This window comes from Adiantum capillus-veneris, chromosome 14 (assembly GCF_014529385.1).
Source record: "Adiantum capillus-veneris isolate H3 chromosome 14, ASM1452938v2, whole genome shotgun sequence".
Classification (NCBI taxonomy): domain Eukaryota; kingdom Viridiplantae; phylum Streptophyta; class Polypodiopsida; order Polypodiales; family Pteridaceae; genus Adiantum; species Adiantum capillus-veneris.
The window spans coordinates 85,142,066-85,162,074 of record NC_140944.1 but is presented as its reverse complement, the minus strand read 5'-3'; the positions used below and the strand labels follow the sequence as shown (position 1 = coordinate 85,162,074).

Below are 20,009 nucleotides of genomic sequence, written 5' to 3'. Positions count from 1 at the left end.
GAGGGGCTACGTTCTATATGAGAGAATATAATTTCCTAATATGTTCATGACTTGATCATATAGTGATATGTACATTGCAGCTTCATCCTACAATGGAGAGGACTCCCAACAACCTCTGAAAGATAGACATCTCAAACAATGGCTTTACATACTCAAATGATATTCAAGGGAAGCAATGTCAACAAGAGGCCAACAATCGGTGGGGGTAGCAAATGCCCCAAACAACCACCCACGACCTACGCAAAAGCCTCAAACCATCACTTGATACGATCAACTTCCAAAGGAAAACCAAAGAGGACCAAGATTTGATGGCAAGGATGAGCGAGGAGAAGCTGCAAGGAGACATCAACAGCATCCAACCAAGTCTACACAGGAGGAAGCTCCAATACCTACCACCATATGATCAAGTCATGAACAAATTAGAATATTCTTTCATATAGAATGTAGCCCCTCATATCCGAATAATCCATCTCTCTAGATTCATATTAAAGAATTGGTGCTCCCTCAAATCGGCTATAGTCTCACAAATACGGTGTATCCATGAAGTTTCTCGGGAGATTCATATAAGTAAAATTGGTAATGCCTACAATAGCAAGCGAGTAGACCTCCATATTGGAAGGTCCGTCTATCTAGATTCAGACACATAGTCCCTCACCTCCAAAAGTTGACTCTCTAGAATAGAACAAGTTGATCTTGTGCAACTAACGGTTTTTTTTTTTTCTCTCCATTTGAAGAGCACTCTTTGAGGTCCTCCAAAACTTGTTGCAAAAGATCCTAAAAATTGACCAAGTAGGGGCACAAGATTTTGAAAAAATCTTGGTTGACAGGCATCTGACAAGTTGCCCTGAAATCTCTCTCTCTCTCTCTCTCTCTCTCTCTCTCTCTCTCTCTCTCTCTCTCTCTCTCTCTCTCAGAGTGCTCACATGCACCAGCTGCTGCATCAGCCATGGAGATTCCATGGTGCCCCACCACTTTTCTGGAATGTAGCAGATTGCTTCTTGAACGTTTTTCTATCGCTTTCATCGGAAAGTGAGTCCCCTCCCCTAGCCGTTTGCAACGGTGGCTAAGCGGTGACTGCCTAAAGATAGTAGTTGACGCTTGCAGTTGCACCCATCCTTTGCAACGTTTTCTGCAACGTCATATGCTCATCGGATCCATGTTGGTTAGCTTGCATGTGTGCTAGCTAACGATCGGTGGCAGGCCAATGTTGTTGCCGCCACGGCATGTGCGCGAAGTGGGTGATAACAGCTGGCGAACATTCGGGTGGCTGAGACTAGTTGGGACCCTGCATGTGTGTTACGGTGGTCTCCTCAAGGTGTCAATAAAAATCAAAAGTATCCCCTACGTTATCGTGTAGTGTGTGTGTGTGTGTGTGTGTGTGTGTGTGTGAGAGAGAGAGAGAGAGAGAGAGAGAGAGAGAGAGAGAGAGAGAATAGACGAGGGAGGTAGGAGAGAGGCGAGAAGCACGACAGGGGGTGATGGAAAGGGGAGGAATAAGGAGGTGGCACCGTTCTCACCCCATTTCTATAGACCGTAGGAAATATGTCCTTCTCTTGTTTATAGCTTTTCTCCTCCAATGTTGAAGGGTCATCATATGCTCCCCCCCCCCCCCAATGTTGGAGGGTCATGTTTGCTTCTTGGAGGGTTACCTTTTTTTGGGATGTGGAATGAATGAGGAGGAAATCATTACCTTCAAGTTTACATAATCGTGTTGAGTGGCCATTGCAATTGTGGGTCTCATTACTTGCAAGTGTGGTAGGTCCTTCCTCAATGCGTTGCTACTGGCTAGAATAAGTACTCATATGAGAATTGCTAAGAGCTTCATAGCCTTTTCCAGGCTACACATATCCTACAATCATTACATTCAAAAAACACATCTGCACATATGCTTTGCATCATCATTGCATTTGAAGGGACCACATCCCCATGTACACTTCTTGATCACAATTGTGTCGCAGTCTACATACCTCACTATATGCTTCCATCCTCTAGATTTGGAACATTTTGTGATTTTGGGCCACTTAGCAATAGTACTTGGTTGATGGGCACCTCATTGATGTTGTTGTCAGCCACAATTTTCATCAATTAAGTATTTGCTTTGGGGTTTAAATTGGTCTTTTCGTCCCTCCAAAACTACTCTTGTTTTGCATAACATTCAACGGGTCCAAAAAGGCAAAGGCTATTTTGTCCAAGCTTGGAATACTGCTACCCTGGCTCATACTTGTCCAAATATGCCTTGTAAAAGGGCTTATCGGCCATCATAGTGCTTTGTCCTTAAAGTTCTTGACTCCACATGTTCATGCCAAAGACATGGTGGAAAACAATCTGATATCAATTGTACAAGGCAAGCTCTTCCAGCTCAAAAGCAAACCTACTCCTTTGCACTTGGAAGGAATACGCTTTGGTCTGACATGCCGGTTCAAAGAAGGGGATAAAGAAGGCCTATTGTAATTTGCTCCTACAACTTGGGTCACCATCTACTCTCTTAGTTGAATGGCATATCTTTTGCACTCAAAACATCTAAACTAGCTTGATTTTGAAGTGAGGTGTCCATTGTAGGCTTCCACAACGCAAGCATGCACTTCGACTTTCTCTTGTGACCTTGATGCAAATAGCACAGCCATTAGAAAGCTTCCGACTACCACTGTTCTTCTTGATAGTCACCACCACAAACACTTTCCACTTCAAAAACTACAATATGGCTACCGTCCACCTTGTAAACAGCAGTGATTCCCTGTGGCCAAGTGTCCCTCCTATTGCATCAATTAACAATAATTTTGAGCTTTCTTGGCCTTGCTGGGCATATCCTTCATCAAGTACTTATACATCTTACGATCAATGCAAACCGCGAGGGCAGGCAGCACATCAAAGATGTTCTGTGCTTTCAAAAGTATATCACAAGGACTAATCAATCAGCCCACTATATTAACCAAACTATGTAAGCCATTAGGTCCAATCAGATATGCATACTTGTGCATTTTCAAATTCATCCACAGCTACAACCAATGTAGGTAACAGTAATGAAATTGCTGTTGTGAGGGACCACATTTGGAGAGAAGCCCTACACCTCCATAAAACACAGCCCAGAGCTTCATGGCATACAAAGCAACGGTATCCTGAAGCTGTTGATCATACATCCTCGACTTCTGCAAGTCGCGCTAGAAGAGCATGAGCTCCTGGATAATTCTACGGCTGAAAAGCTTTCCATTGGCCTGTTCACAACTCGCACAGTGCTACAGCGAAAGATGATAATGATGATGATAAATTAGAGCCCAAGCGATGGCTGGATTAACAGAGAAGGGGCATCCAAGGCCTCAGCATACTGTCCGTTGCATTTCACCTGTGCTAGTCAGACATATCCAAGTTCTAAATTTGAAGGGACAGCCTTTGGGACAGGATGCAATAAGCTCGTCCATGTCTTATTATGAATATCAGATTTCCACTCGCATCAATGAAGGAGCAGCTACATCCTGCTGGATGCTTAACCAGAGTAGGGTCGCCTATCGTTTTTCCTATAGCTTCTGCTGCAGAGTGCTGGTCAGCAAGATAGCGCAGGTCCAGTTGCTTTTGACGCATGCTAGAGCTGTCAGCACACAGTTCCATATTGGGAATCAGGATCACAATACATTTAAGGCTGGGACTGGAAGACTCTGCAAGGCTGCTACTGCTTGCACAAGCTCTCTGCTCTCCTCTGTTCACTGTTTGGGCATTCTGTAAGCCTGTTTGCTGCTTTTACTACCATCCCGGCTGCTTTAAGCGTTCTTTTAACTGCTTTATCAGCTGTTTCCCTGATCGGCTTGGGCTCCAAAAAGATGATTTTAAATGTTGTGATGACGGTGTTCCACAAAGGTAAAAATGAAGCCCTTTCCACTAAAGCAACTCTGTAGCAGCCTTCCTTTAAAATGGAATTGTGAACACAGGCCTTGCACACTAGTTGAAACTACCCAAAAAATGTCGCTTGTAAAAAGATGTTGAAAGCCATCAGAGTGGCATTTTGACTGAAGGCTCGACACTAGCTACCTACATAAACTAAAACTTTTGAATGGTTTGTAGCATCGTGCATGTGAATGTGTGCAAGAAAATCTCATTCACACATCAACAATCTACTCAGTAAAAACACTTCATAATCATCACTTCACATCTAAAAAATAAAAATTCACTGCAGCCTTTTCAAACCCTGTCTGACCCAAACCCTAGAGGGAAAGCTCAGCAATAATACAATGAACGTGTGTCACATGAGAACGGTACATGATAACCAGCATTATGCTATCAAGAGTGCTCCGAAGCAAGTGATTGAACAAAAAATCTGGAGACTCTCAACCATCTTAAAAGAACAATGCTCAAAACAGTGAGCAACTCTTGATTTTGGAAGATTCTTTTAAGAGTATCTTTTTTATTGAACGCCAAAAGAGGTGTGTATTAATACATCAGAAATTCGGAATTTGGGAAGAGTGTGGGTCAAAACCGCCATTTAACAATGGCCAACAATTGCAAATCAATTCTTGACTGTCGTGACATATTTGATGAGAAGCTCAACCACCTGGTTAAAAAAGAGAAAGTGTGACTCAAAAAAATATCCCAATATATGTGAATGCTTGTACATGAAAAAAGCTAACATTCAGAGACGCGACATCTGGCCATATAATTGCTACTGGAGCCTAGGTCATGTGAGCAAGGAGCAGAACATGTAAGCAAAGAAATGCACTAGTGATGCACCATACAGCAAGGCATCATCCCCAAGATCAACGACATTGAAAGTGCCTTTCCACACAATTTACAAGATGCAAAAGGTGAACATATCATTGGCTATGGTGGATACACTAGAGTGCCGTTCATCATAAAGAGAGAGCTTGATTATAGTACACACATACAATGATTAAGAAGCCTCTTATATAGATGAAGGGAGAGGCTAGATATTTTGTCTTCTTCCTGGCAAGTGGCAAGAGTGGTGGAAGCTTTGTGAGAAGTACACTTGGTTTGTCTTAGTATATGGACACATGATGGACACCTAAATAGTTGTCTTAGAGAGGGTTCCCATAGGAGAGCAATCTTAGGCTCACATGTTCACCTTGACACATATATTGTAGTTATGATGCGAGTTGTAACTCAGAAACATGATTGTCTTCATGATATCATTAGAAAAATAGAACATGCCAGGATGATCACAGAAAATAGAAAAACACAACTCACCTCTGGTGAAACTTTTGCTGCCTCTTGCTTCAAATGCTCAATCTTCTCATGCGTTTCAGCTTCTAAACGCTTAACATTTGATCCAGAATCGCCACTCGACTTTATAACCAAATTCAACACAAAGCAAAATGAGACAAATTGGTTAGTTTGAAAAACAATTGTTGCATGCAAGAACAAACATTTTTACTATGTTACGAGCACATTGAAGAATCTATAAATCTCTCATAAGCACATTTAAATGAATAAAGCGTTGAGTACATATGCTGGATGCACAAGGTAGAAGATTTATGTCACGGGACCTCAACTCTTTACTATAAAACACGTTATGTACTGAACCATCTATATGTGCGTCTCCAAATGATGATGCAGCATTCTTGAAAAGCGTATGAACAGGATGATGTGGCACTACCGACGGAGCAGTACAAACAGCTGGCTACGTGAATGGTGTTGACGTGGGAGGTCATACAGCAGGTGCTGAATCTTGACATAGCAATATCTATGTCTCTGCTTCTTTGCTACTCTTCTACATGGGCTTCTTTAGAAGTTCAATGCTATTAAATATCAAGTAGCCCTTTAGAAACTTGCTTTTGGTAATGCAACAACTGAACTTGAAGAGAGAGAGAGAGAGAGAGAGAGTCAACACGAAGCGGCGAAGTTCCGCTCCCAGAAGCACTAGCCCCAAAGACTAGCGCCCCTTTTGGTATGTCTTTCTTCTTGATGATCACCAAGTTCAACTGTCGCGGACTCTCTCTGTAGAGCTTCCGAGCTCATCTGCCAGAGAAGGAGCCCTAGGATTTCTTTTATAGGTTTACATGGGTCCCTAAAACAGGGCGCCCCATATTGCTTTTCATGGCCAAAAGCATTACCAAAAAGCTGTCACAGGAAAATCTGCCCAAAATAACCGTACAACTGCACCACGTCATCAGCACAAATCGTGACGCAGTTTACAAGATGTCCATACAGTTGCCATGTCTGCCCTCTCTTTGTGTAAGCTTTCTTGCGTTGGTAGTTTTGGTCCAGGTTCCTCTTACCATCAGTGGCCGTTCATTCGTCATCACAATTTGTGACACTACATGCCGATTTATAGCTCAAGATAGATTTGGGTGAAGAGGAACGCTACGTCTCTTCAATCCCTCTCTACAAGTGATCATGACTCTTTTGTTCTAAACAAGGAGGAGAATCTTTCATTTGCTTCTCTGGACACCCAAACGGTGCTGATTCAAGAGAGCCCATTACAAATGCTAAACATCAGTAGGCTCACAGGCAAAGAACTTCAACAATTGATACAACTTCTTCTATATGAGAGAACATAATTTATAATGTGTTCATGACTTGATGACATAGTGATATGTATTGGAGTTTCATCCTGTGGAGAAGGCTCTTGATGTCTCCTTGCAGCTTTTTCCTGCTCATCCTCGCAGTACAAATGCTATACATCAGTAGGCTCACAGGCAAAGAACTTCAAAAATTGATACAACTTCTTCTATATGAGAGAACATAATTTCTAATGTGTTCATGACTTGATCACATAGTGATATGTATTGGAGTTTCTTCTTGTGGAGAAGGCTCTTGATGTCTCCTTGCAGCTTTTTCCTGCTCATCCACGCCATCAGCTCTTTGTCTCTTTGGTTGGCCTTTGGTTGTTGATGGTAGCAGATGCTAGTTTGAGGCTTTTGCCTAGGTCGTGGGTGGGTGTCTTTGAGAAAGCTAGTACCACCTTCATTCATCAATTGCAGGCCTCTTGTTGACATTACTTCCCTTGGAGATTATTTTGAGTATGTGGAGTTCCTGTATGAGATGCCTATCTTTCAGAGCTTTGTGGGAGTCCTCTCCATCGTAGGGATTTCGAGGCACCTTTTGCTCCCTCTAGGAGACGTTTTTCCCTGGACATTTTTCGAGGTCTTCAGCTCCCTCTGTGGCTAGCCCCTCATATCCGAATAATCCCTCTCTCAATATTCATATTAAAAAATCGGTACTCCCTTAAATGGGCAATAGTCTTTCAGATGGGGAGTACCGTGTATCCAAGAAGTCTCTGTCTCTAGATTCATATGAGAAAATTGGTGATCCCTACAATAGGAAGTAGAACTTAATATTCAAGAGATGCATAGAGATGCGTCTATCTAGACTCGGGCACATAGTCCCTCATCTCCAAAAGTCAACTCTCTAGAATAAAATAAACAACCGGGCACTTCCTCAAGAGAGGCCTATACAAGAGTTGAGACCATCCAAAGACACTTTAGATCAGGTGAGATCTTCTCGGATATGGCATAGTCTCTCCAGACTCCAGAAATTTGTCTCTCGATAATGGTTACTTACCATCCAATAATTGAGACTCTATAGATAGACTTTTTCCCCTCTGCCGGCTTGCTAGCTCTAGCCTAAAAAAGTTAAATTGAGACTCTACTTCCCATTTATCTGCTTGCAACTCTTCCACAGTAATTAAAGCGGTTTTTAGCAAGGGAGGGAGGGGATTTGGTGGGTGGGTGGGTGTGTGTGTTGGGGGGGGGGGGGGGGGGGGGGGGGGGGGGGGGGCACCATCCATCTTCTCATCCCCAATCTATTGTCACGTCAACTACACAAATTTTGCTGTGTTGAAATAAACAATTCTTTAGTTTTTTTTAGTAGACTGGCGTTGTTATGTGCTTTGGTTCATTACACTAGCTGCGTTGCAAACAAGCTCAAACAAAAAAGCAGGATTGATACATTACGTCTGCCAATTTCTTCCTGAATTCTGCTTCACGTTGTGCGCGATATTCAGCCACCTCCCTTTCAGCTTCCTCTTTCGCTTGTTTCAATCTGGCACTTTTCGCTGCAAGAACAATTGAAAATCTAGCATTGGTTAAGAAATTTCCTGTGCCAAACAATTAAGGGCATAGACTGCTACCTGAAATTGACACAGCTAGGTTTATAAAAGCAACTCATGAAGACATCAACGATTCAACATGCTTTCCAGTCCATCAACCTTCCAAAAGTTGCGATGAAATATTGCACCTTTCAAAGCCAGGAAAGATCTGCTTAGAGCCAAGGCACACCAGAGGGGAACGGCGGGAGTCGGGAGAGAGGGGGGGTTTCTTCTCCATAAAAAAGAGAAGTCCTAAAAGGCAGGCATGGATGTAGAAGAGCAATGCTAGCCCTACTAGCACTTTGGAAAAGGAAGGTGCTAAGTGATATTATGGTTAACTCTACTCCTGCTTGTTTGTGGAACAACTTTATCCTTTGAAATGGAAAGAACGTGCTCTTTGCATGTCTATTTTCACAAAACTAATAATTTTCCCCCTCATGGTGACACCCACCTCGCATGACTCAGCTCTTATGAAATGTACGAAAACGCAGAACATTGCACAAAACACCCAGTAAAGAGGGATCCATAAGCCTATGAAAAAAAAAAATCGCTTTAATCAACTTAAAAGACTTTTACATTTAGCAATGTCTTTAATCAGAGCAAAATGGCAAGAAATGAATTTAGTAAAAAGAATTTATGAAAAAAGGGCAAAGTGTGAGATGGTGGAGAGAGAGAGAGAGAGAGAGAGAGAGAGCTAAGCACCCCCCTAACCACATAAGCCAATGAAGCCCACAACGTACACAGATACAACACATGCATAGGGTGCACATTGTGCTATCTATATACTAGTGCAAGGGCAAGGTCCAGTAACACCTACCAAAACCCCACGACCTCTAATACTGGAAGGACGCAAGGGAAAATAAGAAGCCCTAGTGGCCAGCCGGACATAAATGGGGCGACTGGGCAAAAATAGCCAGCCAGGACCAGACACACCCTAAATGCAAATGCAATGGGTGGCCAGCCCGAGAGAGACACAAGCATGTCCTAGACCATAGTGAAGGGCCGAGTCGTGTACATGTAAACTCTAACTCCCCCTCTTAGCACCTGATGCTCAACAAAACAGCTAAAAGCCGAAGATGTCAACAGTTGAAGATCAAGATCAAGTCGCTTGGTTGAATGCACCGATCGGAGGAGCAAGGCAGAAAAGGCAGCCAATCTAGCACCAAAACTGCAGCAAATCAAAGTAGGGAAAAGAAACAATGGGTGTAACCAACAAGCCTGTAGCGAGGTGAGTCAACAGCAAACACAAGTTCGACCTTGAAAACTGATAACATTGGAACTTCAAAACAACTGAAGTCGAGACACAGTAGAGCATAGTTCTCTACCCATATGCATTGGCCCCTATGTCAGGTGCCCCTTTCGATACTTCTCTTTATATTAGTTAGTCACAGAGTACAACTGCCAAGGAGTCGCTCTTTGCAACTGTGCAACCACGCACTAATCTACTAGAGAGGACCCCCCCTTGCCTTCAATTTTGAGGGGAAAAAAATCAAAATTTTTGCTCATGCCGGGAATTGGCTATTCCCTATTGTAAGACATATCTCTATTAAGAAGGAAATGAAGAAGAGCGTTTCTGCTTACTTGATTTTCACACGAGAGAGGGATAAGTTTAAAGAGAGTCCGCTTTCGAGTCTTGATAAAAGTCATTTTCAATTTAGTGAAAGGTACAAGGACTATTTCATTAAAACTCTTCCTGATAAGCTCCCTCCGTGACGTCCGAAAGATCATTGCATTGATATCATAGCGAGTAGCTCCCCTACTAACCAATCCCCCTACAAGGTAAGTCTTGCTCAACAATAGGAAATTTTGATGCAAGTCAACAAGCTTCTAGAGAAAGGTCTGATACGGCCAAGTACTTCTCCCTATTGCTCTCCAGTTTTACTGGTGCAAAAGAAAGATGGCACGTTGCGAATGTGCATAGATTACGATCACTAAACAAGATCACAATCAAGAATAGCTTTCCGATTCCTCGGGTCGATGACATTCTCGATAAGTTACAGAACTCGATAAGTTACAGCGTGCAAGCATTCTTAGATGCAAAGACTTAAAGAGTGGGTATCATCAAATACTGCATAAGACCGCTTTTCGCAAAACCTTTGGAATTTATGAATTTTTGGTCATGCCTCTCGGCTGAACCAATGCTCTTGCCACATTCAATCAAATGATCAATCGTGTCTTCACTCCATACCGAGACTCTACAAGAGTATTCTTCGATGAGATACTAGTCTTCTCTCGATCAAAAGAGAAACACACTTGGATACAATGTTTCAAGAATTAAGCAAGCATGAGTTGCTCATCAATGCAAAGAAAAGTGACTTCTTTCTCACGGAGATTCACTACCTAGGCCATATAGTCTCTCACAATAAGGTGAATATGGATCCTAGCCCACTCCCACTATTGTACATGATGTACGTAGTTTTCTAGGATTGTGTTCATATTATCAAAGATTCATCCCAGCCTTTGCTGACGTAGCAAGACCACTCCATGACCTAACAAGAAAGAAGATCCTTTTTAAGTGGGGAACAAGACAACAAGCTACCTTTGAAAGGCATGGCCCTATTCTAATAGTGCTAGACTTGAGGGAACCATTTGAGGTTCGCTACGATGCTTCAAATGATTACATCGGTGCAGTGCTTAACCAAGACGCCCATGCAGAGGCTTATGAGAGTAGACGGCTCAAGGATGCAGAATTGCATACCTCGATCTACGAGAAGGAACTTATGGATGTCATTCACGCCTTGTCTACCTGAAAGCATTATCTTCTACGAGCAGATTTTGTGATCAAAACAAATTATCGGAGTCTGCGGTATTTCCTTACACAAAGGAAACTATCTAGAAAGTAGATGAGATGGGCAAACGTCCTGTCCATGTTTCATTTCAAGATCCTCCATACACCTGAAAGTAAAAACATGGCTGCAGACGCAATGTCCAGACTGCAGACGACGAATGCAATCACTTCTGTATATCACCAAGAACTCGAATCACTTCCCGGCCTATATCCAAATGACTCAGCCTTCTCCTCCGTTTGGACAAAGCTACAAAACGGAGAGAATGAGTATCCCTATTCAATTCGAGATGGATATCTCTATATCACAACCAAGCATTTGTTTGGTGGAACCATTAAGGAAGAGAATCATGGATGAAGCAGGTGTCACAAAGTGATGACGTGGCCTAAGAGAAAGAATTGGCCAAGAGAACAAGAGAAACTAAACCCAGAAGATGGGCCGGGGGGCCCAAGGGGTTAAAATTTAAAATCCTAACCCCTACCCTGACCAAATTATGGAGCACCCGCCGAGGGGCCTAAAACCTAACTATCAAAAGCTTGACATCTGGGGATGATTTATGTAAAATGCGTTTGCTGGCGTGGCAAGCTGTGCAGAATTTTGCGCTTTGAGTCGGCTGTTTTGGGCAGCTTTTGGCACCAAATTTTGGTGCCGATGCTTTGGATTCAAGTGCTTTTAGAACTGAAGCTTTTGGGGCTCTGCTTTTAGGCATCCCTTGTAAGTTTTCGAGTGCCAACAGGGCCACTTCTTAGGGAGCATCTAGACGCAAAGGCTCAAAGAGAGTTGGACCCTTAGGAGTTGTACCTTTGCGAAGCAATAATAAAGAAATACCAAAAGGGGCGCTGCCACAAATTGATGACATGTCAAGTCACTGAAGACCTAACGGGTTAGGGCTCCCTATGCCTAACCCTAGCCAACCTGCGAATCCTGGCCAAGGGGCCTAAAACCCTCAGAGAACTAGAAGCATAGTTATCGGGGAACGCCACCCTGTGGGCTGGGAACAATGGAACGGCCAGACGTTCCGGACAGGTGTCACAAACTGCTGACGTGTCAAAACCCTAAAGAATGTAGCCAACTTGCAAATGCTGGCCGAGGGGCCTAAACCCTAAGAGAACAAGTAACAGAAGAAGAAGTCCTACCAACTTATGGGGACCCCGTCCGATGGGGCCCCAAGTGACATGAAGGATTAAAATAAAGCAGGACCCGCAAACTGATGACATGGCAGTTTTTTCGAAAATTGCGTTGACATGATGACATGGCATGCTGTACGAATTTCCGCGTTTTGCGTTGGCATGATGGCATGGCAGCTGTAAGGATTTCCGTGATTTACGCTGGCAGTTTTTTGGCGTTGCTTTTTGGACTAGATGCTTTTGAGTTTGAAGGCTTTTCACTGTAATTGCTTTTTAGGCCAAGGGCCTTTAAATATGAGGTTAGGGCTCATTCTCTGGCATGCTTCCTTGAGAAGGTGCAGAGTCTGGAATACCGGCTTGTACTGTGTTGATGCAATATAAAGAAATACCGAAAGGCGCACCAAGGTTTGGGGCCAATACTCTCTGGGGTGGAATTCCGCCACTCCGTGTCGCGTGTTGTCTCTCTCTTTCAGTTCAGTTGTTAGTGAAGTGCTAAAACTCTGTTCAGTTTGTTCTTTTCTATTGGCACGTGGTGCCCGTCTTGTGACAGTGGTATCACCGCGAAAGCGATGTCAGACTGTTGTACAAAAGACAAAGCCTTCGAAGCATCTCTATAACCAGAAAACGAGTCAAATTTAATTGACTGTCCACCTTCCTTAAACTCTCAGACTTTCTTGCTTTTGTCTTCCAGAAAGTCATATTGGTTGGCTTTGTAAAAATTCTTCTTCTTTGCATAAAAGTTGCGCGGTCAGAGTCTAGACTGTCTATAGTCGAGTCCTCTATAGAACTGTCACTCATTGGGCGAGATTTAGACTTCTTTGCCTTTTTCTTGCCCTTTCCGAAGCATTGTTTCTTGCTTCGCTTTTTGCCTTTTTGGTCTTCTTCGTTCGAGTCAGATGAGCTAGAAGAACTGTCAGAAGAAGAACTGGATACTTCTTCAAACCGAAGACGCTTCTTCTGTTTCTTTGCCTTTTCAAATGTCGACTGACGACCCAAATAGCCAGGGAAGTCAGTGCCTTTCTTCTGGATTTTGCCGTGCTTTTTAGCTTTGTTTTGCGCGTCAAAAAGTTGAGCAATCCGTGCATCAACCACCTCTTCTAATTCCTTCTCTGAATATTTCTTGTAAGCAGAAGGTTTCTTGAGAGCGGGTTTTGGGGGTGGTGTTGTGGTTTTCTGCCACTGCGCATGCACTTCTTGAAAAGAAGTCTCGCTCATATATTTTGGAAATTTTGGGTCCTTCGCAAAATTGAGCATCATCTTTGTTGTATCGTCGATCAATTGACGACGCTCCATCTCTCGACGCTCCGCCTGAGTAGGCCGAGGCGGGCCATACTCCTTGACGGAAACTTCGTTATGATCCCTTCCCCGCATCTCCGGATGCGGGGGGATTCAACTGATCTTTGCCTGAAGCCATAGGTGCTGCGGAAAAAAAATTTGGGATCGGATTTCCCATGGAAGAGAAATCGGCCGCGCTCTGATACCACTGTAACAGACTTGGACACTCCAAGTCAAGAATCTACCGCGACAGCACAATTAAATACTTCAAAAGTTCACAGTTCACAATTAATTCGACACTGGGCCGACAGAGTTCCGTGCCTAGAGATATTGGCCCCAAAGACTGGCGCCCCTTTCGGTATTTCTTTTTGTATTAATCTGAGTTCAAAGTACAAGAGTGCGGGCAGGCGCTCACACTCGGACTCTGCGTCCAGATGCTCTGAGTTGTGAGAGGCCAGCTCATATATTTAAAGTTACAAGGGATGCCAAAAGCAGAGCCCCAACAGCTTAAATCAAAAGCTTCAAGTAAAAGCTTTCAATATAAAGCAAAAGTTCTCTCTCTTTCTTTTAATAAATAAAGCAGAGAGGCTTTCTCTTTCTCTCTCTCTTGCTAAAATAAAGCAAAAAGGCCTTTTTCTCTCTCTCCAAAGCGTAGGGAAAAGCAAATCCCATGCGTAGCCAAAAGCTGCCCATGCAACAGTGCTTTTCCCGCATGCTGCTGCCATGTCATCAATCCGCAAATCACAGAGGCGTCCGTACATCGCAGCTCCAGCCAGCAAATTAGAGTTTCAACAGCCAGCAAATTAGGGTTAGGGTTAAGGTTTCAACAAAATTAGGGTTTTTGATTTTAGGGTTAGGGTAAAAATAAATACCGAAAGGGGCGTCAAACTTTGGGGACAATACCTCTAGGCACGGAACTACGCCGGGCCGTGTGTCGTCTCTTTCTAAGTTTAGGGTTAGGGTAAAATAAATACCGAAAGGGGCGTCAAACTTTGGGACCAATACCTCTAGGCACGGAACTACGTCGGGCTGTGTGTCGTCTCTAATTAAATTGTGATAACATTTGTGAAGTAATTTTGAGTGATTTTGAGTGTGTCGTGTCAGATTTTTGACTTGGTGTGTCCAAGTCTGTTACAGTGGATCGAAGCCAAGGCATTACCGGATAACGCAGCAAAATCAACGACAGTCTTCTTGTGTCCGATCGAGATAGTCAAGGTACACACTTCATGAATGAAACAATTCACATCCTGATTGAGCTATTTTCAGTTAAGCACTAGAAATCCACGCTATACTATCCTAGGTGTGCAATGGCGAGGCAGAAGCAGTAACAAAACCCTAATGTCACGTGACACATCCCAACCCTATGTGTCCATGGACAAGCTACACCACAGCAAGGTTCAGTCAGTCCAGTCAAGTCTAGATTAGCAGTGATCTGGCACTTTTGTGAGTCTTCGTAGACCGTGCATGCCCAGTCACTTAGCATAGATGCATATCCTCCGGTTGCACATAGCATGATCATCGGAATTCCCATCAGAATCCATTAGCATCAATTAGGGGAATTTTCCAGTGCATTTAGCCTATTTTCCTATTTTTGGTTATTTTCACTTACTATTTTTAAGTGACTTTCCAACAAAAGTAGGTAGGGCAATTTTGCTAAGTTAATATATAAGCAAACCCAAGTTAGCACTTTCTGGCAGAAGAGGCAGCAGGAGCTTCCCGCTCAACATGCAACTTCTCAGCAGTACCCCCCAGAACCCCTGGCGTTTTGGCTTTTCCATCCTCGCCTACACTCAAGCACCTCTAGCGTTTCCAGTTCCCAGCAGTGAACCTCATCCCCCTCGCGTTTTCTAGCTTGGCTACATCGCCACAGATCCAGAACCCCCACCCCTTGCATGATCGCCCCCCAGCACCATTCAGCCCTTCAGCCCTGGCGTTTTTCAATCAGGCCCATCAGCGTTTTTGGTTTTCTGACCCAGAATTGCCTGGCGTTTTTGGCTAGCAGCAAAGATACATCAGCGTTTTTGTTCTCAGCCCTAATCTGCAGCAGATGCTCACAGTTTTCAGCCTTAGACACAGTAGCAGAGCAGCCCTTGAAGCATTGTCGAAGAACCACTATTTTCAGCCCAAGGAAGCGCAGCCAAAACAGTCATTTTCAGCCACCGAACAGTCCCGAATTTCAGCGATTAGAAGATCACAGATTTCAGCCATCAAGTCGTCGTCGTCATCACTGTTGTCGTCATCGGCATAGTCCCATTGCATACGCATTGTACACCTTTGTGCAATCAAAGCAGACCACTCTCGCCGACGAGAGTGGGGCCTTCGGAGGAGGGTTTTACAACCTCTCGGGTGTCGTATCTCTTCTCTCTCGGGTGTCGTATCTCTTCTCTCTCCTTCTCTCAGTCTCATTCACTTGCACGCACAATATCCACTCACTTTGTTCGTGATCATAGCACTCTCCATAAAGACGGAAGGCTCTCTCCTTCCCTAAGAACTAAAAGGAACCTTGAGCAATAAAGATCACTAATCTTGAGAAAATACAACATTCATTCCGCTGCACCTTACACCTAAAGACAATCCTGATGAAGATAGCAAAGCTGCAAATGGCATTATGGGCTTATAGAACTGCCAACAAGGTCGCCATTGGCATGAAAACCCTTCAGAATGATCTATGGCACCGAGACAGTAGTCCCAATGGAATTTGCCATCCCAAGTCTCACGTAGAGCATAATATGTACTTTAACACAAATCTCAAGCAACTCTTAGATGAATTGTTGCATCTAGATAAGATTAGGCAGCGTGCCATGCTGGAACAAGAAGTAGTTCAGCAGCGCCAAAAGCACTAGCGTGACAGCAAGATCAAGGTCAGAGAGTTCAAATAAGGGGACTTGGTGTTGTTGTACCGGTCTAAGTTAGGTCCGAAGAAGCCCAATTTAAAAATAGCTTAGAGGACCTTATGAGGTTGATTGGGTCTTCTCGAATGGCACAATACGATCAAAAAATCTTTTAAGGTTACTATTATCAGGGGTCTCTAAAGGCGCTAAGATCAAACTCTATTACCCCATGACAGATGAAGCCCCAATGACACCAGTTTCAGATTAGTGCAGACTCTAACGAAGAACCTCTAAACTTCTTTCAAATTGTCAAATATCAGCCATTGAAAATTTTAAAAATATTTCAAAATTCAAAGAGAGGGGGGAAGGAAATGTAGATGGTGGAAACATTGAATAGTCCCTAGGCTCGAGTCCTGACTGGCAACTGAACTGGTAATTATTGAGCCAGATACTATGGTAGTTGCACACTGGACAGTCAATCAGAGACCCAATCCGGCAGCTATAATTAGGGGCCATTACTTCATTTGACAAAGGATATTGTGGGCTATGATTAGGGATGCTTTTGGCATTGTAATCTTGAGTCCAGTGTCTTGGAGCTCACTCTACTCTTGTATTCTCTTGTTGATAAGCTAAGAGTAACTCTTTGGCTCTCACTGTACTTTGTCCAGTTGTCTAATCTGTACTGAGTTGATATGAATACAATTCAATTCCAGTTCCAAACTCCAGTATATGTATCATTTCCATTTTGGTTACGATTCCAACTTCATTCCAGTATCGATGTCTTTGTTTGATCTGTCATCTGAAGCCTGAACTCACAACTAACTCTTAACCCCAACAGTAGAATAGTTGTCTGAAGAGACCAGCTCATTCCAAAAACGATACCAAAAAAACAATAAAAAACATTTACAGTATGGGTAATCACTGCCAGTACAAAAAATACGTTAAGTACTATTTACAAATAATATACATGCATGCATTCACACATGTCTGCGTATTGATGAGTGCATTTATGAAACAACCAGTACGTTAAGTACTAATATGAGTACACATATTTATTGTAAGTTACGGGAAGAATGATAAATATGAGTTTGGAATGCCACCCTGCTTTAACTGCAAAAAGGCCAAGATTTCTCCCAACAAAGAAGTTGCGCAAATAACTCCTTCCTGATCTGTTGGATTTGGATTTGGACCTGACGCTTTTCTAGATATCTCATGACCCCAAGTTTGCACGGATATCCACAAGGCCCTATGTATTGTACATTACAGGGTGTGTACTCAGATGGTATCTAGTATCCAACAAAGAATCTGACACAGAAGAAGGCCAGACTTTCTAAAGAGAACAGAGTTAGGCAGGAATAGTTCAAGAACCGGAAATGTTTCTCTTGTGGGGTTACAAGGACGTACTGCTGCACAGTGTTCTTTCAAGAGGAAAGATCAGGTTGCACTGTGGTTACTATCCAAAATCCAGTGTGGATTAGGATAAGAGAATTCAGTGTGAACTAAGTGACTGTTATCCAAAATCCCGTGAATGTATGCTTTGTGAATGTTTCGTCTCCCTACACAACCAACCTCTTTATAACCACCAACGACCCAGTACTGGAGAAAGGAAGAAACAAACACAGTAAAATATCACAATCTGCGACGCTTCGACAATCAGAACACCAAAACTTCGAATAGATCAAACGAGAAGCTAGGAGTGGGATGCTCCTGCACAAGCAAGGTGATGGTACTCAACTGCCATCGTCAGTCCTCCTATAGGTGCTTTATTTAGTAACAGGTGCTTGCACTCTAAGTGCTCATGCATGTGATATCCAAAGCTCCCAAATCGGGATCGGCTGGGCCACTCAGTAATCTGACGCACAAATTTGGAAGTATATGCGCCGCCACGGATCTCACTCGCATTGTGCCAAAATGTTGCGCATACATTAAAAACGGGAAATACGGATTTGCAAGCCAGAAACGAAGATTGTACCTGCCCTCGCAGCGGCAACGATCTGCTGCGCTTCTTGCTCCGCTGCCAATAGCTGCTGAATGCCCCCCTGCCCCTTCTCCATCGCGTTCTCTCGACAGCTCTGCTTTGCTCTCCTAAAAATATGCGTCTCGGTCTTGGCCTTGTGGAGAACCCCCCTTCTCTTTAGGGGAGTGTTTGATCACCCCCTTCTCTTCTCTTACAAGGAGTGTCAAATTCCAATTCATTAAACACATGCACTCGAAAAAAGAGGAGACTTTGAGCTCCACTGCTTAGGGTGTGTGAGTGTGAAGGCTAAGTTATGTAGATCGATTCTTAGTTTTTGCAACAACATCTAATATATCATGATCAATTTGTGGTTCTTGCAACATCATGGTCGACGCACTTGATATAGCCACAATCAATAAAGCAAGGTGATTAGAAGCCAACACGCAAGCCGAAAAAGAGAAGAGGAATACATGAACACGATCACGAGTAGAAAAGAAAGAAGTAAAGAGAAATTCATTAAGAGAATGACATGCGTTAACAATGAGACCATGAGCAAGGGCATAATTTTGGGTAATTCTCCAGTTATTGACATAACTAATGTTGTTTAGCTTTGCATATATTGCAAAGGGTGCTACATATCGAAATAAGTCTTGTGTTTCATAAGTCTTTACAGTTTAATAAGGGAATATGAAATGATATGCTTTTTGGGGGGAGTAAATTTAGTTAGTTAAATTGAATGGCTACAAAAGAAATTTGAAACATCAAAAAAAAAATCAGAAGAGATTTTATTGGAGACTGTAGAGCAATGCCATCAATCCTTGATCACTTGAGATCTCTCCTCACTTACCTTAATCTTGTACCCCACCCCCTAATAAAGTTATGGCATTTCAAGTAAACTAGCCAATGTGATCCCAATATTTATTTTGGCCTTTAGGTATTTATTTCACTTATTTGTCAAAGTCCGTGTAGCCATTGTATTGGTATCAATTTATTTGCCAAGGTTGGTTGGCTCAATATTATTTCTCTCGTTCAGCGATATCAAAAAAATTGTTAGCAACATAAACAAATCGACAACATCCAAAATCAAATAGACTTTTTGAAGTTGTGTTATAAAAGTGGTATCCTAAGCTCCAAAATTTTAGGCCCTCTGCATTTCATGTATGTGTATCCTAGACTTTTGGGTTCTTATAATTTTAAGGCCTAAAGTCCTCACACACATGGTGTTCTAATATTTAGTGCATCCTTCCAAGTAAAGAAGGAGAAATCCGTTGCCACTCCCAAGTATATCATGTATGTGGGGATGATCCCATGTATATCTTGTTTAGATGCTAATCACAAAACCTTCCTCTATTTGATCAAAGGACTAAAAAAACTACTTCTTTTTTGTTTGCATTCTATCCTCCAGATTGATGGTCCTTAACTGAATCTTTAGTTACTTAGTGTTGCAATCCTTTGGTGTGCCTCAACGTTGATTTCCAAGTGCTTTGTTTTGATCATGTATCACCTTTGTGATCTTAATTGCATTGAATGACAATTTCCTCATCAAGACCTTGTTTATCACTCAATTGAATTGTTGTTATAGTCTTTCATGGATTACTAGTTTGTTTGTCTTGTTTGATTGCTTAACTTCATGTTGGTGTATGAGACATAACATTCATCCTCAAATATGTAACTAGCATAAGCCACTAGAAAGGCATGCTTATATGCAACTGCACATGAAGTGTCTATTACTTGTTTTGAATTCTAATGTCAATAAAGTTCTCCAAGCAAGTAAAGAGGATATTTATTTTGTATGTCACTTGTTAATTGAGTCACATCCTCATCATTATGATTCTTTGCATATGATAAATTGTAGGAGGATTTGAGCTACCATGATACCCATGATATACTACCTACCCTTCAAGTCAACAAGAAAAAGTCACATCCTCATCATTATGATTCTTTGCATATGATAAATTGTAGGAGGATTTGAGCTACCATGAGACCCTGCATGATATACTA

General features: G+C 42.7%; 1 protein-coding gene across 1 annotated transcript; it reads right to left on the bottom strand.

Moving 5' to 3' along the window:
* Positions 1-4,194: 4,194 nt before the first annotated feature.
* Positions 4,195-18,188, bottom strand: LOC147442704 (V-type proton ATPase subunit G-like). The gene is made up of 4 exons (XM_086528789.1): positions 18,024-18,188; positions 7,899-7,999; positions 5,191-5,289; positions 4,195-4,540 (listed from the first exon to the last, which is right to left on the bottom strand). Exons 1-4 carry the CDS (start codon positions 18,103-18,105, stop codon positions 4,496-4,498), a joined length of 327 nt encoding a protein of 108 aa, XP_086384915.1. The 5' UTR covers positions 18,106-18,188; the 3' UTR covers positions 4,195-4,495.
* Between the last annotated feature and the right edge of the window lie 1,821 nt (positions 18,189-20,009).

Bases quoted from the DNA above. Each gene is read 5' to 3' on its own strand.
- LOC147442704 (XM_086528789.1), bottom strand. From the start codon at position 18,105: ATGGAGAAGGGGCAGGGGGGCATTCAGCAGCTATTGGCAGCGGAGCAA. The intron at 5,290-7,898 runs GTAATGTATCAA...TTGGTTATAAAG, and splicing joins TCAGGAAGAAATTGGCAGAC to TCGAGTGGCGATTCTGGATC. The intron at 4,541-5,190 runs GTGAGTTGTGTT...TTTTTTAACCAG, and splicing joins CAGCAAAAGTTTCACCAGAG to GTGGTTGAGCTTCTCATCAA.